Source organism: Homarus americanus, unplaced genomic scaffold, assembly GCF_018991925.1.
Source record: "Homarus americanus isolate GMGI-L3 unplaced genomic scaffold, GMGI_Hamer_2.0 scaffold44060, whole genome shotgun sequence".
Classification (NCBI taxonomy): domain Eukaryota; kingdom Metazoa; phylum Arthropoda; class Malacostraca; order Decapoda; family Nephropidae; genus Homarus; species Homarus americanus.
In genome coordinates this window covers 4,421,321-4,448,719 of record NW_024756871.1, presented here as the reverse complement: position 1 = coordinate 4,448,719, position 27,399 = coordinate 4,421,321, and the positions used below count along the sequence as shown (strand labels likewise).

General features: G+C 46.8%; 3 protein-coding genes and 1 long non-coding RNA gene across 4 annotated transcripts; 2 read left to right on the top strand and 2 right to left on the bottom strand.

Annotated features, from left to right (window-relative positions):
• The first annotated feature begins 2,907 nt into the window (after positions 1-2,907).
• On the top strand, positions 2,908-7,946 carry LOC121856914. Its single transcript, XR_006087077.1, has 3 exons — positions 2,908-3,016; positions 3,918-4,058; positions 7,811-7,946. It is a non-coding gene; the product is annotated as an uncharacterized LOC121856914 (long non-coding RNA).
• Positions 7,947-8,639: 693 nt separating this feature from the next.
• Positions 8,640-9,743, bottom strand: LOC121856972 (basic salivary proline-rich protein 1-like). Its single transcript, XM_042352762.1, has 2 exons — positions 9,366-9,743; positions 8,640-9,320 (listed from the first exon to the last, which is right to left on the bottom strand). Exons 1-2 carry the CDS (start codon positions 9,741-9,743, stop codon positions 8,640-8,642), a joined length of 1,059 nt encoding a protein of 352 aa, XP_042208696.1.
• Positions 9,744-9,753: 10 nt separating this feature from the next.
• On the bottom strand, positions 9,754-13,259 carry LOC121856971 (tetra-peptide repeat homeobox protein 1-like). Its single transcript, XM_042352761.1, has 3 exons — positions 13,097-13,259; positions 10,704-11,153; positions 9,754-10,034 (listed from the first exon to the last, which is right to left on the bottom strand). Exons 1-3 carry the CDS (start codon positions 13,257-13,259, stop codon positions 9,754-9,756), a joined length of 894 nt encoding a protein of 297 aa, XP_042208695.1.
• Positions 13,260-14,628: 1,369 nt separating this feature from the next.
• Positions 14,629-27,323, top strand: LOC121856970 (collagen alpha-2(I) chain-like). Its single transcript, XM_042352759.1, has 2 exons — positions 14,629-14,691; positions 26,259-27,323. Exons 1-2 carry the CDS (start codon positions 14,629-14,631, stop codon positions 27,321-27,323), a joined length of 1,128 nt encoding a protein of 375 aa, XP_042208693.1.
• Positions 27,324-27,399: the final 76 nt, after the last annotated feature.

The window sequence follows — 27,399 nt, the reverse complement described above, 5'->3', positions numbered from 1 at the left end:
CCAAGAGTGCCTGACTGGCTGTTGGAGACACGCGTCGCGGCGTCAAACGCTTACAACACACAGGAACAAACATGTATAAATTTTGTTAGCGGAACTAAATATAGCGGAAGCTAATTAGCGGTTATGGAACCGTGCCCACCACTGCCCTTCATCCCTCACACATACACTCCTTTACTCCCTCTTCTACATTTTCTCCCTCCTTCTTCTTCCTTCTCTCTTTCTCCCTTCCCTCATCTTTGTTTAGGGAGGGAGGAAGATGGTGTTTAGTAACTGCCTGCCACTCTGCCTGCCTGCTACTCTGCCTGCTTGCCACCATGCCTGCCTGCCTGCCTGCCACTCTGCTTGCCTGCCTGCCACCCAGTCTTGTATTGTTTATATTCACAATAACTCCATAAGTGGCTGCCAGCCTAACCGGGCAATGCACTCAACTCCTTCGACTCACTCGGCTCACTCAACACACTCAAGTCACTCGACACACATAACTTTCTCGACGCTCTCAATACATGCAAGTCACTCATCATAACACACTTAACGCAACACACACTACACACTCAACACATTCATCTCAGTTCCTTGACAAATAGAGCCTTCAATTCAGTCTTCCCTATTGAGTGCGAATAATTGGCGAAGTTTGAAATTCAGACTTGAATTTCAATTAAACTTTCAGAATCTTTTGTGTGCGCGGCGCAGATTGTTAGTGATCTGTGTACACCATTCAGTCTCTCTCTCTCGTGTGTGTGTGTGTGTGTGTGTGTGTGTGTGTGTGTGTGTGCTTACTCAACCATTCACCCTACCCCTCACCCCCACTTCACCACACCCATCACCCCACCTCACTACACCCCTCACCCAACACCCCTCACCCCTCACTGCTAAGCAACCACCCATCAAGGAGAAGAGAAAACTAATGAGGGAAAATTTGGACTAGATGTACCACCGTTTTGGAGAATGGTGGGCGTCATTTGTGGGTGATACTGGTGGTGGGCGATTTTTGGGGTTGGTATTTGGGCGTCTGTTAAACCCTAGAGTGAGGAGATTTTATTTCCGGGTTGGTATGGCTGTTGATTTGTTTGTTAGTATGGTTGTTGGTCTGTCTGTTGGTCTGTCTATTGGTCTGTCTGTTAGATCTGTCTGTTTTTCCGTTCCGTTGGTTTCTCTGTTCATAGGCTTCTGGGTTTTGATCAATATTTAGATCCGTTTATTCCCGAATCACATCGATGACAGCACCAGCCGATGGCCTCCTTCTGATGACTCACAGTGGACGGGGAGAGTTGCCTTAAAATAAAAGAGTATCGATACAAAGATCACTTAGAGTAATTTTATTTTTAGTGTTAGTAAGTCACTGGTGCGGGTCTCTTTCTGGAGGCTGACCAACAAGAACTAATGAATTCCTTATGGCTCGTATCTTTAGTGGACAGGAAGAATTACCTTAGAATACAAGTCTTTAATGTTAACCCTGACTCTTGCATCGATATCAAGGTCACGTAAACCAATTTTGTTTATAGTCGTTGGTAAACATTGATGCAGTTGTCTACACGCTCAAACCAGTCTGTACAGTCCAGTTTATACAGTTACAGACTTAAAGCAGCACTAGAACCGACCAAATAAACCGATCCTTTACACACACAAACTGGTATGTGTATACGTATGTGTGTTGGTGAACTGAGTGTGTGTGGGGGGGGGGGGTGCTTGAGTGCATAGTATGATAGACTTGGTGTACTTGGTTGTGTGGTTATTGTTTAAAAAGACAACTCTCATTAAGTCAACATTTAGGTTGTGTCGCTGTTTTAGGGACGGTTGACTGTCCCATTGCCTGTAGGAGGTTGATTAAAGTTCACAGCTTGATTGGGTCGGTCCCTATGGCCAACGTGTGAGTTAATTACACAGGTGATAAGGCGATGGATTGATTAACGGGTCTTCAAATACATTAAGTGTGGGGTTAATATAGGACCGATACTCCTCCTCCTTCCCCTCCTCCCCACTACCCCCATCCTCCTCTCCCTTCCCTCTTCCCCCTCTACCTCCTCCTCCCTCGCTCCTCCCCCCCTCTCTCCCTCCCCACTCTCCTCTCCACTCCCCCTGCTCCCTCTCGCCCTCCCTAACCCATCCCCCCCTCCATCTTTCCTTCCCCTCCCTCTCTCCTCCCACTCTCTCTCCCCTCCCCTCTCTCTCCCCTCCTCCCTAGTAAGGGTTCCCTCACTACTCCACGAGGTGAATCCCAATGGGGTTTTTCTCCCGCAGTAACGAGGATGCCACAGGCCGCCTTGTTGACTCGCTGCTTCAGGTGTTATCTCCAGCTGGGTCTTCCTTCAACAGAGGGGGTAGAGTGGGTGCCGGGGGATGTCAGCGTAATTGTGGATCTGTCGTATTCCTCCGCTGTTGATGCTGACAATTGGTGATGATTCCTCCGCTACTGATGCTGACGCTAAATGACATTCACTGATTTCCTCCACAGACGTTGCTACGGATGGTCTTGTTCTTGGGATAACACTGGCTGACACTCGTTGATTTCTCCTCCTCGCTTCTACTGTTGATTTAGTTCTTGGCTGACACTTGCTGACATTTTGTTTCTACTGTTATGACAACCAACGCCTGTTTGTACTTTGTTTAAGATTTGGGTGAGAAATAATAACAGTCTTTTTCTCTACAGATGAACTGAAAAGGTCTCCGGCAAATCCTCTCCCCCTACACACACCTGCAGCTTCAATCACCTGCAGCTTCAAACACCTGCAGCTTCAATCGCCCGCAGCTTCAAACACGAAGCTCAATCACCTGAGCTTCAATCACCTGCAGTTTAATCACCTGCAGCTAAACACCTGCAGCTTTAATCACCTACAGCTTCAATCACCGCAGCTTCAATCACCCTCAGCTTCAATCACCCGCAGCCTATCCACCTCAGCTTCAATCACCTACAGCTTCAATCACCCGCAGCTTCAATCACCTGCACCTTCACACACCTGCAGCTTCACACACCTGCCTACGACATCTTACCCCAAGTGAAGTGTGGCTTATGGCTGGTGTAAGTAACCTTTACAAACTACAGTTATGACAACCAAAAACCTGTTGTTAACCTTATCGTTTTCAAGTTACTTTTTTGTTTGTCTTCCTGCGTTTGGTCTGTCTGTCTGTCTGTCTGTCTGTCTGTCTGTCTGTCTGTCTGTCTGTCTGTTTATGTCCCTCAGTGTCTGTATGTATGTAGATTATGATAGTTTGGTTCGATTAGATTAGGTTAGGTTTTAGGGGTAATCAGGAAAGTACAGAAATGCCTTGGCAAGAATTGAAGACAAAAGAAGGTCAATGTTTTTATCAGGACTTATGTTACATTCTGCATAAACATCAACTACTGTCTTTATCTTACGGATAATGTGACTGTGGCGAGATAAGAACGAATGAGCGAACCTAGATAAGCAAACTTCTTTATAACTGTACCTCGTTAATGAAGAAATAACTGAGAGATTTGAGAGCGAAGAAAGTGTGTTTTGTAATGACCACAAGAGACGTTATTGATTTATATATCTGTCATGTTTACGAAGAACAAGAGAGACATTACGTTGTTTTATTATGGTGTGTGTGTGTGTGTGTGTGTGTGTGTGTGTGTGTGTGTGTGTGTGTGTGTGTGTGTGTGTGTGTGTGTGTGTGTGTGTGTGTGTGTGTGTGTGTGTGTGTGTGTGTGTGTGTGTGTGGGTGTGTGTGTGTGGATCCTATTAGTGGTAAGGTGGAGCCAGGGAAGGGCTGTTAGGTTTCACTATTAATGCTGAGAGAAGGACAGAGTTCGCCATAAAAAAGAATGACTCAAGAAATGTTGTTAGGTCCGGTTGAAGGAGGATTTGAAGGAGTGATTGGGAGTTCCGGGTTGGAGGAGGAGTAGGGAGTAAGGGCTTGTATAATTGTTAGTATCTTATCCTTCCCTCTCTCTACAGACCCTGATGATGTGTGGGTGATGTCAACAAACAGTGTCTAAATCCTAAGCTTCAAGACTTAGCTTAAGACAGTGGAAATTATTACATCAACTGTGTCGTCTTGCAATTTCCAACACCTGCCCGGTACCTCTTATGGTTGATGTAAGTGATCTGTACAAATTACCTTTATAAACAATGTATACCTTAGGATATTGTTCTGTTCTTTAGTTAATTATTTTTTTTTTTAAGAATTTAGAAAGTGGTTAACTTAGGTTCTCTTTTAGCCTACTTGGCCATGGTGCTATAATTACGGTGGTTAGGTTATGTTTGGGTAGGATTAGGTTGGTTTGATGAGGGTTAAGTTAGGTTTGATTGGATTGTGGTAGGGTAGGATTAAATTGGTTAGAGTTAGGTTAGTTTGGATTGGGTAGGATTAGTTTACAGCATCAGAGGAACTAATGTTGAAAGGCACGACACCTCTCAGTAGAGTCTGAAGGAAGATTAGCATACATTAACTTCCTTACTAAACCTTAACCATACATTAACTTCCTTACTAAACCTTAACCATACACATCTCGGGGGGTTGACCATATACCAATGTTTACACCGAACAGTAAATAAACCAGATTTAGACTTTAGCTGAGATGTATTCCTCCGTGATGAATTCTCGACCCTCGAAGTCCAAAACACCTGAAGATTAACCCTTCCAGTATATTTCACCTGATGATGAAACACCTTAACGCTACCTGGGAAACAACATACTTATACAGATTACTTATAGAATAACACACACAAAATAAATAAAATAGCACCTCTGAAACCCATAGTTGGTGAGTAATTAGCATTGGAAAACATAATTAAAATATTCCGACCATAATTAATGCCACTAATTATCCCGCAATCGAATCTTGGATCATAGATTCGGCATCAGCATCGCTCAGGAGTATCTAATTAAGTACAGGGGGGTATGGTCAGCTCCAACCCTGGTTTATTAATTTTAGAACCTAAATAATCTTCATAAAAAAAATAGATTGATATACCTTGCTATTAAAAAGGTAAAAAAATCTCGCCTCTTAAAAACATCTCCCCCCCCCTCTCGCTCCTATTGGATTAACGTTTACATCCTCTTGTCTTCTTAAACTACTGGGTGTTGGTACGGTCTCCTTTGCCCCCCCCCTTCCCTTCCCCACCCCCCCACCCCCCACCCCCTTTTGAGTCTTTTACTTGTGGGTGAGGCTTTACAGAGAATCCTATTCCTTGTTCACGAGAGCCTGCCTCATCTTCACCAGCAATTCGGTTACCAGGCCCAGTGTATAATCGCCGAGTTGTAGCTGTCCAATATACCAGTTGCTCTATTCTGCTCTGGGAAACTACTACAGATTGCCCACTCTTCGTATTATTTTCTTAGAGAGGGGAGGGAGGGGGAGAGTATCACGTTGATCTTTCTACTGATGGAGAACTTCAGCCCCTCCCCCCTTCCCTTCCCCCCCTTCCACTTTTTTTTTTGGCCCTGGATTGTCTTCCTAAAACTGGGACTCGATGCTGGTTCTTTAACTGGATACAAGTCCTGTGTCGATGCTGTATGACATAGGTCTCTCTCTCTCTCCCCTTCCTTCTTTTCTCATTTTTCTCTTGTTTGTTTCATCCATCTCTTTTTTTTTATTTACCCCTTCCTCTCTTCCCTCCCTCATCCTCCTTCCCTTCCCTCTTTCCCTCCCTCCTTCCCCCTCTCTCCTTCCCTATTCACTCTCCCCCTCTCTCCCATATGTTTTTACTGCTCACTTTTTATCTAAACTTCACTATTTTTACATCTCTCTCTCTTGTCCTACACACTTACACACTTTTTTTTTTCCTCTTCGTATTTTTAAGCTTACTGAAGGAGCACTACAAACTTGTGAATATTTTACAGTGGCTGATTATCCTTACGTTCCTACAACCCGTACCTACAACCGTTCCTACAATCTGTTCCTACAACCCTTCCTACAATCTGTTCCTACAACCCTTTCTACAATCTGTTCCTACGACCTTACCTACAACCCGTGCCTACTCCGTACCTACAACCTGTACCTACTAACCCCGTACCTACAACCCTGTACCTACAACCCCGTACCTACAACCCACAATCTGTTCCTACAATCTGTTCCTACAACCCGTTCCTACAACCCGTTCCTACAAACCCTTTCCTACAACCCGTACCTACAACCCCTACCTACAACCCCTACCTACAACCCGTTCCTACAACCCCTACCTACAACCTCCATCCGTTTGTACAACTCACCACAACTCTTTTAGATTCTTTGGCTCAAATTATTGCCTTTCAAGAGGATGCAATCATTCTTGTTTATGTGTTCATTACCTATATCACACCTGTATCATCATTAACACACCTGTATCATCATTAACACACCTGTATCATCCTTAACACACCTGTATCATCATTAACATACCTGTATCATCCTTAACACACCTGTATCATCCTTAACACACCTGTATCATCCTTAACACACCTGTATCATCCTTAACATACCTGTATCATCCTTAACATACCTGTATCATCCTTAACACACCTGTATCATCCTTAACACACCTGTATCATCCTTAACACACCTGTATCATCCTTAACACACCTGTATCATCCTTAACACACCTGTATCATCCTTAACACACCTGTATCATCTTAACACACCTGTATCATCCTTAACACACCTGTATCCATCCTTAACACACCTGTATAATCCTTAACACACCTGTATCATCCTTAACACACCTGTATCATCGCCAACACACTGTATCATCCTTAACACACACCTGTATCATCCTTAACTTACACCTGTATCATCCTTAACACCTGTATCATCAGCAACACACCTGCATCATGTAACACACCTGTATCATCCTTAACTTTTTACCTGTATCATCCTTATACACCTGTATCATCCTTAACACACCTGTATCATCCTTAACATACCTGTATCATCCTTAACACACCATTATCATCATATCCAACACACCCATCATCCTTAACACCTGTATCATCCTTAACACCTGTATCATCGCCCAACACACCTGTATCATCGCCAACACACCACATTATCATCCTTAACACACCACATCATCCTTAACACACCCGTATCATCCTTAACACACCGTATCATCGTAACACACCCGTATCATCCTTAACACACCCGTATCATCCTTAACACACCCACGTATCATCAACAACACACCTGTATCATCAACCAACACACCTGTATCATCCTTAACACACCTGTATCATCATATACACCTGTATCATCCTGCTACACCTGTATCATCCTTAACACACCTGTATCATCCTTAACACCTGTATCATCCTTAACACACCTGTATCATCATAACACCTGTATCATCCTTAACACACCTGTATCATCCTTAACACACCTGTCATCATAACACACCTGTATCATCCTTAACACACCTGTATCATCCCTTAACACACCTGTATCGTCCTTAACACACCTGTATCATCCTTAACACACCTGTATCGTCCTTAACATACCTGTATCATCCTTAACACACCTGTATCATCCTTAACATACCTGTATCATCCTTAACACACCTGTATCATTCTTAACACACCTGTATCATCCTTAACACACCTGTATCATCCTTAACACACCTGTATCATTCTTAACACACCTGTATCATCCTTAACACACCTGTATCATCCTTAACACACCTGTATCATCCTTAACATACCTGTATAATCCTTAACATACCTGTATCATCCTTAACGTACATGATATCAGTGATGAAGTTTTTGTTTCACCTGTAGACGATATTCAGTCAGTTAGTTAATGGTATACATTGTAGATCTTAAAAGTTAAAAGAAGGCAAGCTGCTGATGGGAGACTAATGAGGCGTTTTTCCCACAGGTGAGGGTGAGTGGACCTACAGGCCACACGGACCACGACTCACGGACTACTAAAACTACCACCAATAACGGACAACCGTCAGAAATACACAACACCACCAATCACTGTGGGACAGTGTGTGTTACTGAGGGATGTGATCATGTGTGTGTGTGATCGTGTTTTTTTTTTTTTTACGGGGATCTGCCCACCCGGGCACAGTCCACCGACCCACATCGGGGCCCAGGGGGCGAAAATGTAATAATAACAATAATAATAATAATAATAACAATATTAATAAATAAAGAACCATAAAGAAATACAAAAATGAAAACAAAAATCAAGATTGAGAAGCAATATATGTATGTTGTGTTGTCAATAGTAAGAGAAACAATTGAGACCCTGCAATTGTGTGTAAATGAGGCAGTAAGTCAGATGAGTAACCTGGGACTTGGTCACAATTTTCGTGATGCCATATGGCAGCAGGGTCTACCATTAGACAAAACATTATGCTGCCAATATCTTCCCAGGCGGTAATACCTCCCTGTTTGATAGCTGCCTACTACCTATGAATGTATTTGTTATTAATCTTCAGGAGTATTAAGCCAGGATCCGTAATTGTTACATTAAGGTTGAAATAAAACTCTGTATTGTTAATATTTAAAGAGTTCCGTTATCAAATGCGATAAATCAATAGACATAATATTGTTAAGAATACTGAAGCTTATACTGGGCGAATTTACTGCCTTAAACTGAGTGTTAACTGACCTATACTGACAGGGATTACTAACGAGCACTGACAGGATTTTCTGACTTATACTATGAATGGCTGTATTATAATATTGTATGAACTTCAGAAATAAAATTTTCTAAAACCCTGAAACAGTTTTCTTTGTTTTCTACCAATTTTCTTTAAGAGGCAGCAAAATGATGGGCAATAGGCCTGCACACCGCTACCACTCATAGGAGGGCCTTTGGTGGCGTCGCCACCCCTGGGAGGGCACCTGGGAGCACCGCTGCCCCTGGCCGGGCCCCTGGGATCGCCACCGCACTTCGGAGGGCATTTGGGGGAGCCGCCGCACCTGAGAGGGACCCAGGTTGGCGCCACAGCCCCGGGGAGGGCCCTTGGGGGCGCCGCCAAGGGCACTGGTGTCTCCAAGGGCCGTGCCAGGGGCGCTGGCGGCCACAGGAGCCCTGCCAGGAGCGGTGTTGCCCCTGGCGTCCTCCCAGGGGCGGTGGCTCTCCCAGTGGCCCTGCCTTGGGCGCTGGCGCCCCTTGGGGACATGCCAGGAATAGCAGCGCATACATGGGCCCTCCCAGTGACGGCGGAGTCTCCAGGGGGTCTTGCGAGGGGCGCTAGTGGCCCAGGGGCTCTTTCAAGGACAGCGGGGCTCCCATAAGCCTTTCCAGGGACAGCGGTGCCCCCAGGGGCCATGAGTAGGGACGGTGGCGCTCCCAGGGACACTGCTTTGGGCGTTGGCGCCCCCAGGGGCCATGCCAGGGACAGCGGAGCACACGGGACCTCCCAGGGGCTCTCTCAGGGACAGAGTAATAAATAGGCAAAAACTACTGCACCCACAGGCCCTACAGGCCTGGCGTTCCTAGGGGCAGTCCTCAGGGCACAGGTGTCCCCAGGGGCTCGCCCAGTGACAGCCGCGATCCCAGGTGCCCTCCCAGGGACGTCGGCGGCCCTAGGAGCACTCAGAGATGGCGGCGACCCAAGGGCCCTCTCAGGAATGCAAGATCCCCCTAGGGTTTTCCCAGGGACAACTGCGCGCTGAGGGGCCCTCCCAGGGATGGTAGCACTCCCAGAGGGCCTCCCAGGATCTGCGGCACTCCCATGGGTTCTCCCATGGAGAGCAGCGCCTCCAGGTGCCCTTCCTGGGATGGCGGCACACCAGGAGCCCTGCCATGGGCGCTGATGTGCCCAGGGGGTCTCACACGGATAGCGGCGCATCCAGGGGCCCTCACGGGGACGGCAGAGCCCCCGAGGCCCTGTTAGGGGTGCTGGATCCCCCAAGGGCTTTCCCAGGGACAACTGCGCTCTCAAGGGGCCCTCCCATGGTCAGCAGTGCCCTTATAGGGGCTTCCAGGGACGGTGGCGCCCCTAGCCACACTGCTAGGGGTGCTGGCGCCCACAGACGCTCTTCCAGGGACATCGGAGCTCCTAGGGGCTCTCTCAGGGTTAACGGCGCCCCCAGGAGCCCTCCCAGGGACGGCAGCACCCCTAGGATCCATGACAGGGGCGCTGGTGTACCCAGGGGGTCTCTCACGGACAGCAGTCCCTTACTTATTTATGATTGGAAGACTATTCTCTTAACACACCAACTTACAGCCAATAGGAGAAGAGAGCAGTCAGTCAGCACAACACCCCACCTTATGTTTTCCTGTTGATATTATTCGCCGTTACCTTCTTCAGAATGCGATGATACTTATGGAAATGTGATGGGCGGTGTATTTATTTAACGTTGCATCTCCCAGAGTAATAAATAGTGCAAAAATTACTGCCCCCTTGGGCCCTACAAATCTGGCGCTCCCAGGGGCTCTCCAAGGGACATCAGTGCTCAGAGGGGCTCTCTCAGGGACAGCAACACCTCCAGGGGCCCTCCCAGAGACGGCGGCACCCCCAGGATTCCTGCCAGAGGCACTGGTGTGCCCAGGGGGTCTCTCACGGACAGACGTCCCTTACTTATCTATGATTGGTGGACGATTCTTTTAACCCACCAACTTACAGCCAATAGGAGAAGAGAGGAGACAGTCAGCACAACACCCCAACTTATGTTTTCCTGTTGATATTATTCTCTGTTACCTTCTTCAGAATTCGGTGACACTGGAAATGTGATGGGCAGTGTATTTATTTAACGTTGCATCCCAGAGTTCTAAATAGCGCAAAAATTACTGCCCCCATGGGCCCTACAAATCTGGCGCTCCCAGGGGCTCTCCAAGGGGAGGCGGTGGCGCCAGGAGCTCTTCCAGGGACGGAGGCGCAGCCAGGGGCTCCCCCAATGACCGTAGCTCCCCCACGGCCCTCCCAGGTACTGCTGTACTTTCAGGGGCCATGCCAGGGAGACTGGCTCCTCCAGAGGGTCTTCCACGGACAGCGGCGCTTCCACGGGCCCGTCCGTGGTGCAAGCGCCCCCAGGTGCTCTCCCAGGGACATCGGTGCTCCCAGGGGCTCTCTCAGGGACAGCAGCGCCCCCAGGGGCCATTCCTGGGACGGCGGCACACCACGAGCCCTGCCAGGGGCGCTGATGTGCCCAGGGGTTCTCACACGGATAGCGGCGCATCCAGGGGCCCTCACAGGGACGGCAGAGCCCCCGAGTCCCTGTTAGGGGTGCTGGACCCCCAGGGGCTTTCCCAGGGACAACTGCGCTCTCAAGGGATCATTCCATTGTCAGCAGTGCCCTTATAGGCGCTTCCAGGGACGGTGGCGCCCCTAGGCGCCCTGCTTGGGGTGCTGGCGCCCACGGACGCTCTTTCAGGGACATCGGAGCTCCTAGGGGCTCTCTCAGGGTTAACGGCGCCCCCAGGAAAGAATGCAATATTTACGACACCAGTATCCATTTTTTTGGGGCGCTGCCTCCCCTAGGAGGACCTATTGTGAGCCACAGGCGTTGGCAGGGTCCCTGGGAGCAGTGGCGCCCTCCTAGTGGCAGTGGGTGTCTTTCCAGGGGCGGCAGGATCTCTGCCAGGGGCGACGGCGCTCCCAGGGGCCCTTCCACATGCAGCTTTACCCCAAGAGCTTCATATTTTTGTCGTACATTTTGCATTCGTCCAGTAATCCCTTACTTAAACGTGATTGGTGGAGTAAGATGTGACGTCATAAAATTACAGCCAATAGAACAGAGCAATCAGTCAGCACAACACCCCAACTTATGCTTTGCTGTTGGATATTTATTCTCGTTTCACTATTTTAAACTCTGGGAGATATGATGTTAAATAAAATACACACTGCCCATAGCATTTTCAGTATTATCGCAACTTGAACAATGAAATGGAGAATAAATATCCAACAGCAAAGCATAAGTTGGGGTGTTGTGCTGACTGGTTGCTCTGTTTTCCTATTGGATTCAATTTGATGACGTTACCTCTTATTCCACTAATCACAGTTAAGTAAGAGATTACTGAAAGAATGCACTATGTACGACACCATTATCCATTTTTTGGGGGCGCCGCCTCCCCTAGGAGGACCTATTGTGAGCCACAGGCCTTGGCAGGGTCCCTGGGAGCAGTGGCGCCCTCCTAGTGGCAGTGGGTGTCTTTCCAGGGGCGGCAGGGTCTCTGCCAGGGGCGACGGCGCCCCCAGGGGCCTTCCACATGCAGCTTTACCTCAAGAACTTCATATTTTTGTCGTACATTTTGCATTCGTTCAGTAATCCCTTACTTAAACGTGATTGGTGGAGTAAGATGTGACGTCATAAAATTACAGCCAATAGGAGAACAGAGCAATCAGTCAGCACAACACTCCAACTTATGCTTTGCTGTTGGATATTTATTCTCGTTTCACTATTTTAAACTCTGGGAGATATGATGTTAAATAAAATACACACTGCCCATAGCATTTTCAGTATTATCGCAACCTGAACAATGAAAAGGAGAATAAATATCCAACAGCAAAGCATAAGTTGGGGTGTTGTGCTGACTGGTTGCTCTGTTTTCCTATTGGCTGTAATTTGATGACGTTACCTCTTATTCCACCAATCACAGTTAAGTAAGAGATTACTGAAAGAATGCAATATTTACGACACCAGTATCCATTTTTTTGGGGCGCCGCCTCCCCTAGGAGGACCTATTGTGAGCCACAGGCGTTGGCAGGGTCCCTGGGAGCAGTGGCGCCCTCCTAGTGGCAGTGGGTGTCTTTCCAGGGGCGGCAGGATCTCTGCCAGGGGCGACGGCGCCCCCAGGGGCCCTTCCACATGCAGCTTTACCCCAAGAGCTTCATATTTTTGTCGTACATTTTGCATTCGTCCAGTAATCCCTTACTTAAACGTGATTGGTGGGGTAAGATGTGACATCATAAAATTCCAGCCAATAGGAGAACAGAGCAATCAGTCAGCACAACACCCCAACTTATGCTTTGCTGTTGGATATTTATTCTCGTTTCACTATTTTAAACTCTGGGAGATATGATGATAAATAAAATACACACTGCCCATAGCATTTTCAGTATTATCGCAACCTGAACAATGAAAAGGAGAATAAATATCCAACAGCAAAAGCACTATGTTAACTATCCCTATTAATTGACGTCCCTCTTATTCAATCACAATTATCAGAAGATTACTGAAAGAATGCAATATTTCGACTTACCAATTATCCATTTTTGGGGCGCCTCCCTAGGAGGACCTATTTGTGAGCCACAGGCGTTGGCGGGGTCTGGAGGGCAGTGGCGCCCTCCTGAGTGGCAGTGGGTGTCTTTCAGGGGCGGCTTGGGATCTCTGCCGGGGCAGCTGGCCCCAGGGGCCTCCCACATGCAGCTTTTACCCCAAGACTTCATATTTTTTGTATTACATTTTTCATTAGTCCAGTAATCCACTTACTTAAGCATTGATTGGTGGAGTAAGATGTGGCGATCATAAAATTACAGCCAATAGGAGAACAGAGCAATCAGTCAGCACAACACCCCAACTTATGCTTTGCTGTTGGATATTTATTCTCGTTCACTATTTTTAAACTCTGGGAGATATGATGATGTTAAATAAAATACATACTGCCCATAGCATTTTCAGTATTATGCAACCTGAACAATGAAAAGGAGAATAAATATCAACAGCAAAGCATAAGTTAAAGTGTGCCAACTATTCTACTCTATTAACTGCTGAATGACGTTACCTCTTATTCCACCATTCACAGATAATCAAGATTACTGAAAAGAATCTATATTTACGACACCAGTATTATCCATTTTTTGGGCGCCTCCTAGGAGGACCTATTGTGAGCCACAGGCGTTGGCAGGGTCCCTGAACGTGTGGCGCTCTAATAATGGCAGTGGGTGTCTTTTCAGAGGCGGCAGGATCTCTGCTTAGGGGCAACCCAGCCCCCAGGGGGCCCTTCCACATGCAGCTTTACCCAAGAACTTCATATTTTTGTGGTACATTTTGCATTAGGTCAGTAATCCGCCTTACTTAAGCGTGATTGGTGGAGTAAGATGTGATCATAAAATTACAGCCAATAGGAGAACAGAGCAATCAGTCAGCACAACACCCCAACTTATGCTTTGCTGTTGGATATTTATTCTCGTTTCACTATTTTTAAGCTCAGGAGATATGTTAAATAAAATACACACTGCCCACTTAGCATTTTTCAGTATTATAAGCAACCTGAACAATGAAAAGGAGAATAAATATCAACAGCAAAAGGTGAAGTGTTAATGCTGACTTCAGCCTATTTTCAATAACTGTAATTGATAACGTTACCTCTTATTCACAATCTGATAGTCATATTATGATCAAGACCTATTGTGAGCCACAGGCGTTGGCAGGGTCCTGGGGCAGTGGCCCTCCTATGGCAGTGGGTGTCTTTCCAGGGGCGGCAGGATCTCTGCCAGGGGCAGCGGCGCCCCCAGGGGCCTTCCACATGCAGCTTTACCCCAAGAACTTCATATTTTTGTCATTACATTTGCATTCGTCAGTAATCCCTTACTTAAGCTTGTGATTGGTGGAGTAAGATGTGACGTCATAAAATTACAGCCAATAGAACAGAGCAATCAGTCAGCACAACACCCCAACTTATGCTTTGCTGTTGGATATTTATTCTCGTTTCACTATTTTTAAACTCTGGGAGATATGATGTTAAACACACACTGCCCATAGCATTTTTTCAGTATTATCTCAACCTGAACAATGAGGACCTGTGTGAACCTGGCGTTGGCAGGTTCCTGGGAACAGTGGCGCCCTCTAGTGGCAGTGGGTGTGTCTTTTCCAGGCGGCAGGATCTCTGCCAGGGGCAGCGGCGCCCCAGGGGCCCTTCCACATGCAGCTTTACCCCAAGAACTTCATATTTTTTGTGGTACACATTTTGCATTAGTCCAGTAATCCCTTACTTAAACGTGGTGGTGGGTAAGATGTGACGTCATAAAATTACAGCCAATAGGAGAACAGAGCAATCAGTCAGCACAACACCCCAACATGTGCTTTGCTGTTGGATATTTATTCTCGTTTCACTATTTTAGAAGCTCTGGAATATGATGTTAAATAAAATACACACTGCCCATAGCATTTTTCAGTATTATACTTAGCCTGAACAATGAAAAGGAGAATAAATATCAACAGCAAAACGCCAAGTTGGGGTGTTGTGCTGACTGGTTGCTCTGTTTTCTAATGGCTGTAATTGATAAGCGTTACCTCTTATTCCACCAATCACAATTAACTAAGTACTGAAAAGTAATATTCCGACACCAGTATCCATTTTTTGGTAGCCTCCTAGGAGGACCAATTGGCGACCTTACGAAGCGTTGGCAGGGAGTCCTGGGGCAGTGGCGCCCTCCCTAGTGAGCAGTGGGTGTCTTTCAGGGGCGGCAGGATCTCTGCCAGGGGGCGGCAGCGCCCCCAGGGCCCCACATGCAGCTTTACCCCAAGAACTTCATAATTTTTGTGTTACATTTTGCATTCGTCCAGTAAGCCCTTACTTAAACGCGTGATTGGTGGGTAAGATGTGACGTCATAAAAGTACAGCCAATAGGAACAGAGCAATCAGTCAGCACAACACCCCAACTTATGCTTTGCTGTTGGATATTTATTCTCGATTTCACTATTTTTAAACTCTGGGAGATATGATGTTAAATAAAATACACACTGCCCATAGCATTTTCAGTATTATCTCAACCTGAAAATGAGGACTAATGGCTGAGCCACAGGCGTTGGCAGGGTCCTGGGAGCAGTGGCCCTCCCTTGAGTGGCAGTGGGTGTCTTTCCAGGGGCAGCAGGATCTCTGCCAGGGGCCCGGCGCCCCCGGGGGCCCCTTCCACATGCAGCTTTTACCCCCAAGACTTCATATTTTTAGCTACATTTGCATTCGTCCAGTAATCCTTACTTAAACGCGTGATTGGTGGAGTAGATGTGTGACGTCATAAAATTACAGCCAATATAGGAGAACAGAGCAATCAGTCAGCACAACACCCCAACTTATGCTTTGCTGTTGGATATTTATTCTCGTTTCACTATTTTAAACTCTGGGAATATGATGTTAAATAAAATACACACTGCCCTTAGCATTTTTCAGTATAATCGCAACCTGAACAATGAGGACCTATTGTGAGGCCACAGGCGTTGGCAGGGTCCCTGGGGAGCAGTGGCACTTTTCAGTGGCAGTGGGTGTGTCTTTCCAGGCGGCAGGATCTGCCAAGGGCTGACAGCTTTGGGGCCCCTTCCACATGCAGCTTTACCCCAAGAACTTCATATTTTTGTCGTACATTTTGCATTAGTCCAGTAATCCCTTGCGCCGAAAGCAATGATTGGGTGAGTAGATGTGACGTCATAAAATTACAGCCAATAGGAGAACAAGAGCAATCCAGTCAGCACAACACCCCAACTTATGCTTTGCTGTTGGATATTTATTCTCGTTTCACTATTTTTTAAACTCTGGGAGATATGATGTTAAATAAAATACACACTGCCCATAGCATTTTCCGGTATTATCTCCAACCTGAACAATGAGGACTATTATTGTGAGCCACAGGCGTTGGCAGGGGTCCCTGGGGCAGTGGCGCCCTCCTGAGTGGCGGTGGGTGTCTTTCCAGGGCGGCAGGATCTCTGCCAGGCGGCGCCCCCAGGGGCCCTTCCACATGCAGCTTTACCCCAGGCTTCATATTTTTTGTCGTACATTTTGCATTAGATCCAGTAATCCCTTACTTAAGCATTGATTGGTGGAGTAAGATCAGCTGACGTCCTTAAAATTACAGCCAATAGGAGAACAGAGCAATCAGTCAGCACAACACCCCAACATGCTTTGCTGTTGGATATTTGTTATTCTCGTTTCACTATTTTAAACTCTGGGAGATATGATGTTAAATAAAATACACACTGCCCATAGCATTTTCAGTATTATCGCAACCTGAACAATGAAAAGGAGAATAAATATCAACAGCAAAGCATAAGTTGGGAATGTTAATACTGACTAATTACTCTGTTTAACAATTTGACAATTACCTCTATTCCACCAATCACAGTTAATAAGAATTACTGAAAAAATCACAATATTTATTTACCAGTATCCACTTTGGGCGCCTTACTCCCTAGGAGGAACCTATTGTGAGCCACGAAGTTGGCAGGGGTCCCTGGGAGCAGTCAGCGCCCTCCCTGATGGGTGTCTTTCCAGGGGGGCGGCAGGATCACCAGGGGCGACGGCGCCCCCAGGGGCCCTTCCACATGCAGCTTTACCCCAAGAGCTTCATATTTTTGTCGTACATTTTGCATTCGTCCAGTAATCCCTTACTTAAACGTGATTGGTGGAGTAAGATGTGACATCATAAAATTACAGCCAATAGGAGAACAGAGCAATCAGTCAGCACAACACCCCAACTTATGCTTTGCTGTTGGATATATATTCTCGTTTCACTATTTTAAACTCTGGGAGATATGATGTTAAATAAAATACACACTGCCCATAGCATTTTCAGTATTATCGCAACCTGAACAATGAAAAGGAGAATAAATATCCAACAGCAAAACATAAGTTGGGGTGTTGTGCTGACTGGTTGCTCTGTTTTCCCTTTGGCTGTAATTTGATGACGTTACCTCTTATTCCACCAATCACAGTTAAGTAAGAGATTACTGAAAGAATGCAATATTTACGACACCAGTATCCATTTTTTTGGGGCGCCGCCTCCCCTAGGAGGACCTATTGTGAGCCACAGGCGTTGGCAGGGTCCCTGGGAGCAGTGGCGCCCTCCTAGTGGCAGTGGGTGTCTTTCCAGGGGCGGCAGGATCTCTGCCAGGGGCGACGGCGCCCCCAGGGGCCCTTCCACATGCAGCTTTACCCCAAGAACTTCATATTTTTGTCGTACATTTTGCATTCGTCCAGTAATCCCTTACTTAAACGTGATTGGTGGAGTAAGATGTGACGTCATAAAATTACAGCCAATAGGAGAACAGAGCAATCAGTCAGCACAACACCCCAACTTATGCTTTGCTGTTGGATATTTATTCTCGTTTCACTATTTTAAACTCTGGGAGATATGATGTTAAATAAAATACACACTGCCCATAGCATTTTCAGTATTATCGCAACCTGAACAATGAAAAGGAGAATAAATATCCAACAGCAAAGCATAAGTTGGGGTGTTGTGCTGACTGGTTGCTCTGTTTTTCTATTGGCTGTAATTTGATGACGTTACCTCTTATTCCACCAATCACAGTTAAGTAAGAGATTACTGAAAGAATGCAATATTTACGACACCAGTATCCATTTTTTTGGGGCGCCGCCTCCCCTAGGAGGACCTATTGTGAGCCACAGGCGTTGGCAGGGTCCCTGGGAGCAGTGGCGCCCTCCTAGTGGCAGTGGGTGTCTTTCCAGGGGCGGCAGGATCTCTGCCAGGGGCGACGGCGCCCCCAGGGGCCCTTCCACATGCAGCTTTACCCCAAGAACTTCATATTTTTGTCGTACATTTTGCATTCGTCCAGTAATCCCTTACTTAAACGTGATTGGTGGAGTAAGATGTGACGTCATAAAATTACAGCCAATAGGAGAACAGAGCAATCAGTCAGCACAACACCCCAACTTATGCTTTGCTGTTGGATATTTATTCTCGTTTCACTATTTTAAACTCTGGGAGATATGATGTTAAATAAAATACACACTGCCCATAGCATTTTCAGTATTATCGCAACCTGAACAATGAGGACCTATTGTGAGCCACAGGCGTTGGCAGGGTTCCTGGGAGCAGTGGCGCCCTCCTAGTGGCAGTGGGTGTCTTTCCAGGGGCGGCAGGATCTCTGCCAGGGGCGACGGCGCCCCCAGGGGCCCTTCCACATGCAGCTTTACCCCAAGAACTTCATATTTTTGTCGTACATTTTGCATTCGTCCAGTAATCCCTTACTTAAACGTGATTGGTGGAGTAAGATGTGACGTCATAAAATTACAGCCAATAGGAGAACAGAGCAATCAGTCAGCACAACACCCCAACTTATGCTTTGCTGTTGGATATTTATTCTCGTTTCACTATTTTAAACTCTGGGAGATATGATGTTAAATAAAATACACACTGCCCATAGCATTTTCAGTATTATCGCAACCTGAACAATGAGGACCTATTGTGAGCCACAGGCGTTGGCAGGGTCCCTGGGAGCAGTGGCGCCCTCCTAGTGGCAGTGGGTGTCTTTCCAGGGGCGGCAGGATCTCTGCCAGGGGCGACGGCGCCCCCAGGGGCCCTTCCACATGCAGCTTTACCCCAAGAACTTCATATTTTTGTCGTACATTTTGCATTCGTCCAGTAATCCCTTACTTAAACGTGATTGGTGGAGTAAGATGTGACGTCATAAAATTACAGCCAATAGGAGAACAGAGCAATCAGTCAGCACAACACCCCAACTTATGCTTTGCTGTTGGATATTTATTCTCGTTTCACTATTTTAAACTCTGGGAGATATGATGTTAAATAAAATACACACTGCCCATAGCATTTTCAGTATTATCTCAACCTGAACAATGAGGACCTATTGTGAGCCACAGGCGTTGGCAGGGTCCCTGGGAGCAGTGGCGCCCTCCTAGTGGCAGTGGGTGTCTTTCCAGGGGCGGCAGGATCTCTGCCAGGGGCGACGGCGCCCCCAGGGGCCCTTCCACATGCAGCTTTACCCCAAGAGCTTCATATTTTTGTCGTACATTTTGCATTCGTCCAGTAATCCCTTACTTAAACGTGATTGGTGGAGTAAGATGTGACGTCATAAAATTACAGCCAATAGGAGAACAGAGCAATCAGTCAGCACAACACCCCAACTTATGCTTTGCTGTTGGATATTTATTCTCGTTTCACTATTTTAAACTCTGGGAGATATGATGTTAAATAAAATACACACTGCCCATAGCATTTTCAGTATTATCGCAACCTGAACAATGAAAAGGAGAATAAATATCCAACAGCAAAGCATAAGTTGGGGTGTTGTGCTGACTGGTTGCTCTGTTTTCCTATTGGCTGTAATTTGATGACGTTACCTCTTATTCCACCAATCACAGTTAAGTAAGAGATTACTGAAAGAATGCAATATTTACGACACCAGTATCCATTTTTTTGGGGCGCCGCCTCCCCTAGGAGGACCTATTGTGAGCCACAGGCGTTGGCAGGGTCCCTGGGAGCAGTGGCGCCCTCCTAGTGGCAGTGGGTGTCTTTCCAGGGGCGGCAGGATCTCTGCCAGGGGCGACGGCGCCCCCAGGGGCCCTTCCACATGCAGCTTTACCCCAAGAACTTCATATTTTTGTCGTACATTTTGCATTCGTCCAGTAATCCCTTACTTAAACGTGATTGGTGGAGTAAGATGTGACGTCATAAAATTACAGCCAATAGGAGAACAGAGCAATCAGTCAGCACAACACCCCAACTTATGCTTTGCTGTTGGATATTTATTCTCGTTTCACTATTTTAAACTCTGGGAGATATGATGATAAATAAAATACACACTGCCCATAGCATTTTCAGTATTATCGCAACCTGAACAATGAAAAGGAGAATAAATATCCAACAGCAAAGCATAAGTTGGGGTGTTGTGCTGACTGGTTGCTCTGTTTTCCTATTGGCTGTAATTTGATGACGTTACCTCTTATTCCTCCAATCACAGTTAAGTAAGAGATTACTGAAAGAATCCAATATTTACGACACCAGTATCCATTTTTTTGGGGCGCCGCCTCCCCTAGGAGGACCTATTGTGAGCCACAGGCGTTGGCAGGGTCCCTGGGAGCAGTGGCGCCCTCCTAGTGGCAGTGGGTGTCTTTCCAGGGGCGGCAGGATCTCTGCCAGGGGCGACGGCGCCCCCAGGGGCCCTTCCACATGCAGCTTTACCCCAAGAACTTCATATTTTTGTCGTACATTTTGCATTCGTCCAGTAATCCCTTACTTAAACGTGATTGGTGGGGTAAGATGTGACGTCATAAAATTACAGCCAATAGGAGAACAGAGCAATCAGTCAGCACAACACCCCAACTTATGCTTTGCTGTTGGATATTTATTCTCGTTTCACTATTTAAACTCTGGGAGATATGATGTTAAATAAAAATACACACTGCCCCATAGCATTTTCAGTATTATCGCAACCTGAACAATGAAAAGGAGAATAAATATCCAACAGCAAAACATAAGTTGGGGTGTTGTGCTGACTGATTCCTCTGTTTTCCTTTTTTCTGTAATTTGATGACGTTACCTCTTATTTCACCAATCTGATTACTGAAGGCCTCTGTATTTCGACACCAGTAATATCATTTTTTTTGGGGCGCCGCCTCCCCTAGGAGGACCTATTGTGAGCCACAGGCGTTGGCAGGGTCCCTGGGAGCAGTGGCGCCCTCCTAGTGGCAGTGGGTGTCTTTTCAGGGGCGGCAGGATCTCTGCCAGGGGCGACGGCGCCCCCAGGGGCCCTTCCACATGCAGCTTTACCCCAAGAACTTCATATTTTTGTCGTACATTTTGCATTCGTCCAGTAATCCCTTACTTAAACGTGATTGGTGGAGTAAGATGTGACGTCATAAAATTACAGCCCATAGGAGAACAGAGCAATCAGTCAGCACAACACCCCAACTTATGCTTTGCTGTTGGATATTTATTCTCTTTTCACTATTTTAAACTCTGGGAGTTATGATGTTAAAAAAACTACACACTGCCCATAGCATTTTCAGTATTATCGCAACCTGAACAATGAAAAGGAGAATAAATATCCAACAGCAAAGCATAAGTTGGGGTGTTGTGCTGACTGGTTGCTCTGTTTTCCTATTGGCTGTAATTTGATGACGTTACCTCTTATTCCACCATTCACAGTTAAGTAAGAGATTACTGAAAGAATGCAATATTTACGACACCAGTATCCATATTTTTGGGGCGCCGCCTCCCCTAGGAGGACCTATTGTGAGCCACAGGCGTTGGCAGGGTCCCTGGGAGCAGTGGCGCCCTCCTAGTGGCAGTGGGTGTCTTTCCAGGGGCGGCAGGATCTCTGCCAGGGGCGACGGCGCCCCCAGGGGCCCTTCCACATGCAGCTTTACCCCAAGAACTTCATATTTTTGTCGTGCATTTTGCATTCGTCCAGTAATCCATTACTTAAACGTGATTGGTGGAGTAAGATGTGACGTCATAAAATTACAGCCAATAGGAGAACAGAGCAATCAGTCAGCACAACACCCCAACTTATGCTTTGCTGTTGGATATTTATTCTCGTTTCACTATTTTTAAACTCTGGGAATGATGTTAAATAAAATACACTGCCCATAGCATTTTTCAGTATTGTATAAGCAACCTGAACAATGAAAAGGAGAATAAATATCCAACAGCAAAGCATAAGTTGGGGTGTTGTGCTGACTGGTTGCTCTGTTTTCCTATTGGCTGTAATTTGATGACGTTACCTCTTATTCCACCAATCACAGTTAAGTAAGAGATTACTGAAAGAATGTAATATTTACGACACCAGTATCCATTTTTTTGGGGCGCCGCCTCCCCTAGGAGGACCTATTGTGAGCCACAGGCGTTGGCAGGGTCCCTGGGAGCAGTGGCGCCCTCCTAGTGGCAGTGGGTGTCTTTCCAGGGGCGGCAGGATCTCTGCCAGGGGCGACGGCGCCCCCAGGGGCCCTTCCACATGCAGCTTTACCCCAAGAACTTCATATTTTTGTCGTACATTTTGCATTCGTCCAGTAATCCCTTACTTAAACGTGATTGGTGGAGTAAGATGTGATGTCATAAAATTACAGCCAATAGGAGAACAGAGCAATCAGTCAGCACAACACCCCAACTTATGCTTTGCTGTTGGATATTTATTCTCGTTTCACTATTTTAAACTCTGGGAGATATGATGTTAAATAAAATACACTCTGCCCATAGCATTTTCAGTATTATCGCAACCTGAACAATGAAAAGGAGAATAAATATCCAACAGCAAAGCATAAGTTGGGGTGTTGTGCTGACTGGTTGCTCTGTTTTCCTATTGGCTGTAATTTGATGACGTTACCTCTTATTCCACCAATCACAGTTAAGTAAGAGATTACTGAAAGAATGTAATATTTACGACACCAGTATCCATTTTTTTGGGGCGCCGCCTCCCCTAGGAGGACCTATTGTGAGCCACGGGCGTTGCTTGGGGTCGGGGCAGTGGCGCCGCCACTGGTGGCGGTGGGTGTCTTTCCGGGGCGGCAGGATCTCTGCCAGGCAGCCCCGGCGCCCCCAGGGAGAGCCTTCCACATGCAGCTTTACCCCAAGAGCTTCATATTTTTGTCGTACATTTTGCATTCGTCCAGTAATCCCTTACTTAAACGTGATTGGTGGAGTAAGATGTGACGTCATAAAATTACAGCCAATAGAACAGAGCAATCAGTCAGCACAACACCCCAACTTATGCTTTGCTGTTGGATATTTATTCTCGTTTCACTATTTTAAACTCTGGGAGATATGTTGTTAAATAAAATACACACTGCCCATTGCATTTTCAGTATTATCGCAACCTGAACAATGAAAAGGAGAATAAATATCCAACAGCAAAGCATAAGTTGGGGTGTTGTGCTGACTGGTTGCTCTGTTTTCCTATTGGCTGTAATTTGATGACGTTACCTCTTATTCCACCAATCACAGTTAAGTAAGAGATTACTGAAAGAATGCAATATTTACGACACCAGTATCCATTTTTTTGGGGCGCCGCCTCCCCTAGGAGGACCTATTGTGAGCCACAGGCGTTGGCAGGGTCCCTGGGAGCAGTGGCGCCCTCCTAGTGGCAGTGGGTGTCTTTCCAGGGGCGGCAGGATCTCTGCCAGGGGCGACGGCGCCCCCAGGGGCCCTTCCACATGCAGCTTTACCCCAAGAGCTTCATATTTTTGTCGTACATTTTGCATTCGTCCAGTAATCCCTTACTTAAACGTGATTGGTGGAGTAAGATGTGACGTCATAAAATTACAGCCAATAGGAGAACAGAGCAATCAGTCAGCACAACACCCCAACTTATGCTTTGCTGTTGGATATTTATTCTCGTTTCACTATTTTAAACTCTGGGAGATATGATGTTAAATAAAATACACACTGCCCATAGCATTTTCAGTATTATCGCAACCTGAACAATGAAAAGGAGAATAAATATCCAACAGCAAAGCATAAGTTGGGGTGTTGTGCTGACTGGTTGCTCTGTTTTCCTATTGGCTGTAATTTGATGACGTTACCTCTTATTCCACCAATCACAGTTAAGTAAGAGATTACTGAAAGAATGCACTATGTACGACACCAGTATCCATTTTTTTGGGGCGCCGCCTCCCCTAGGAGGACCTATTGTGAGCCACAGGCCTTGGCAGGGCCCCTGGGAGCAGTCGCGCCCCATAAAGAGGCCTGGGAGGAGCCACCGCCTCTGAAAAAGGGCCCCTGAAGGCGCCACCGCCGCTGGCAGGGCCTCTGGGATCACCACGGTCCCTAGGAACGTACCTGGAGGCGCCCCCGTCCCTGGAAAGGCCCCAGGGATCATGGCTGCCCCTGTATACAATTTATACTTCAGACACACCTCAACCTACCCCCTTTAGCGAATATGTAATGTTTGCTGATGATATTGCTCAAATAGTATCATACCCAGGAAAATCAACTCAATTTATGGCACTCTACACGGTAAGAGCGATAAAAAACATAAATGATTTTGAGAAAAAATGGAAAATCAGGACAAATAAGAACAAATTCAAGATAATACCAATAGCCAAGATTAAAACAAGTCCAGTAATAGTCGACCAGGAACTATACCCATACGACACTGAAGGTAGGATGCTTGGATTAAAACTAACAAAAAGTGGATATATAACATACTTAAAAGATAAAGAACGACAGGCAAGAATAAGATTATCAAAAATAAAACGCTTTAAGAACCTTAGCATTAATAACAAAAGAAAGATTTATATTGCCCTTGTTAAATCAATTATGGACTACCCACCCATCCCATTGAACACCCTTAGTAAAACGTGCATTAAAAGGTTACAAACAGTACAAAATATAGCCCTCAGATTTATATACAACATAAAATATACAGACCACATCAATAATGAACAACTACACAAGAGAGCAAACCACTTAGCAATCAATGTAGATATACACAACAAAGCTGTAAATATTTGGAAAAAAGTGACTGAACTTAACACAGAAACATATCAAAACTGGATAAATAATATAGACAACGAAGAATTCCAAGAACACAGTTGGTTTAAATCAGCCAGGAAGAAAGTAATTGAACCATCTCCTGCCCCAATATACATATAAAACATTAATAGAGAGAATAAAAGATGAGAGTGACCTACCAGCTCCACAAGAACCTGGCAGGCCTCTCCATACAGCGTACCTTTAGACTAACATAACTAATATTTAACATTTAACATTTAACATTTAACATTGAACTAACATCTTAGTAAAAAAAAAAAAATAAATAAATAAAAATGTGACTACCCTCCCAGCTACACAAGGACCTGGGCGGGCTCACTAACTCAAAAAAAAATTAAATAAAAAATAAATAAAAAAATAAAAAAATATTAATAATATTAATAATAATAATGTGATTACCCTCCCAGCTATATCAGCCAGGAAGAAGTAATTGAACCACCTCCTGCCTCAACATACACATTTCTACATAAAACATTACTAGAGGAATAAAGATGAGAGTGACCAACCAGCTCCACTAAGAACCTGGCAGGCCTCTCCATACAGTGTACCTTTAGACTAACACAACTAACACTTAACTAACACCTCAAAAAAAAGTGACTACCCTCCCAGTTACACAAGGACCTGGGCGGGCTCACTAACTCCAACAATAACAAATAATAATAATAAGCAGCATTATATAAATAAACCAATATTAATACAAAGGTCTGACGACCCAAGGGAGCAGAACAAAGACAAAACACCAATAAGAAAGATGAAGCGATCTGGTTGAGCCCAGATTCTTTCTACTCCTACTGTATTTCAGTTTCACCACTTTTCCCTCAACTCCTAATAATCTTCTTTCACCTCTTAACTAAAGACTTCGTATCGTATCGTATCGGACATCAGTCCCTTACTTATCAATGATTGGAGGACTATTCTCTTTACCCACCAACTTACAGCCAATAGGAGAAGAGAGCAGTCAGTCAGCACAACACCCCAACTTATGATTTCCTGTTGATATTATTCTCCGTTGTCTTCATTCGATGATACTTGAAATGTGACTGGCGGTGGCATTTATTTAACGTTGCATCTCCCAGAGTTCTAAATAGCGCAAAAACTACTGCAGCCACGGGCCCTACAAGTCTGGCGCTCTCAGTGGCTCTCCCAGGGCCCTGCCAAGGGCGCTTGCACCCTTAGGGACTTCCCCAAAGACAGAAGCGACTCCAGGAGCTCCCAGAGACAGTGACGCCCCGAGGCCTTCCGAATAACAGCTGTGTCCCCAGACGCCTTTCCAGGGACGACAGCTCCCCCAAGAGCCCTGACGTAGGCGCTGGCATCCACATGGGCACTCCCAGGGACGTCGTTGTCCCCACGGGCTCTCTCAGGTACAGCGGTGCCCCCAGGGGTTCTCTCAGGCGCAGCCGCGTTCCCAGAGGCCTTCCCAGAGACGGCGGCGCTCTCAGAGACCCTCCCAGGGATGGTGATGCCCCCAGAGGCCCTGCAAGTAACGCTGGTGCTCTCAGGGGCTCTCCCGGGGAGAGCGATTCTCCCAGGGGCTCTCCCAGGGACGCCGCTGTCCCTGGTAGGGCCCTTGGGGGCGACACCGCTTATAGTACGGTCCCTGGTGACGCCACCGCCCCTGGGAGTTCCCCTGGAGTTGCCGCTGTCGTTGGGAGGCCCCTGGGGTTTCTGCCGTCTTTGGGCGGGCCTCTAGGAGCACTGCCGTCCCTAGGAGCACTCCTGGGAGCGCTGCTGTACTTGGGAGAGCCCCTGGGGGTGCCAGCACCCATGACAGGGCCCCAGGGTGGCCGCCGTCTCTGGCAGGGCCCCTGGGAGAGCAACTGGGTTCGCCACGCCCTGGCAGGTCCCCAGGGGGCGCCTCTGTACTTGGAAGGGCCGCCGGGGAGTTCCGCTGTCCCTGGGGCGCCACCGCCCTTGGCAGGGTCCTTGGCGGTGCTACACCCCCCTGGTAGGACCCCTGGGGCGCCAGCGCCTTTGGCAGGGCCTTTGGTGGCACCGCCGTTTGTGAAAGGGCCCCTGGGAGATCCGCTATCCCTGGCATGGCCCCACCAGACGTCACCGCCCCTGAAAGGACTGCTGGGAGTGCCGTTGTCCCTGGAAGGGTTCCTGGGAGCGCCGCCGTCCCTGGGAGGGTTTCTGGGTGCGCCGCTGTCCCTGGGAGAGCCCCTGGTAGAGCCCCTGGGGGCGCTACGGTCCTTGGCAGGGCCCCTGGGGCGCTGCCACCCCTGGCAGGGTCTCTAGGGACACCGCAGTCCCTGGAAGGGCCCCTGTGGGCGTCACCGTCACTGGAAGTCCCATAGGGGCGCCATCGTCTGTG

Bases quoted from the DNA above. Each gene is read 5' to 3' on its own strand.
- LOC121856972 (XM_042352762.1), bottom strand. From the start codon at position 9,743: ATGCGCCGCTATCCGTGTGAGACCCCCTGGGCACATCAGCGCCCATGG. The intron at 9,321-9,365 runs GTGGGTGCAGTA...TGTCCCTGAGAG, and splicing joins ACGCCAGGCCTGTAGGGCCT to AGCCCCTGGGAGGTCCCGTG.
- LOC121856970 (XM_042352759.1), top strand. From the start codon at position 14,629: ATGAGGACCTGTGTGAACCTGGCGTTGGCAGGTTCCTGGGAACAGTGG. The intron at 14,692-26,258 runs GTGGGTGTGTCT...TTGCACCCTTAG, and splicing joins AGTGGCGCCCTCTAGTGGCA to GGACTTCCCCAAAGACAGAA.
- LOC121856971 (XM_042352761.1), bottom strand. From the start codon at position 13,259: ATGTGGGAGGCCCCTGGGGCCAGCTGCCCCGGCAGAGATCCCAAGCCG. The intron at 11,154-13,096 runs GTAAGTCGAAAT...TTGAGAGCGCAG, and splicing joins GCCCCAAAAATGGATAATTG to TTGTCCCTGGGAAAGCCCCT. The intron at 10,035-10,703 runs GTAGGGCCCATG...TGGGTACACCAG, and splicing joins CCCCTGGGAGCGCCAGATTT to CGCCCCTGTCATGGATCCTA.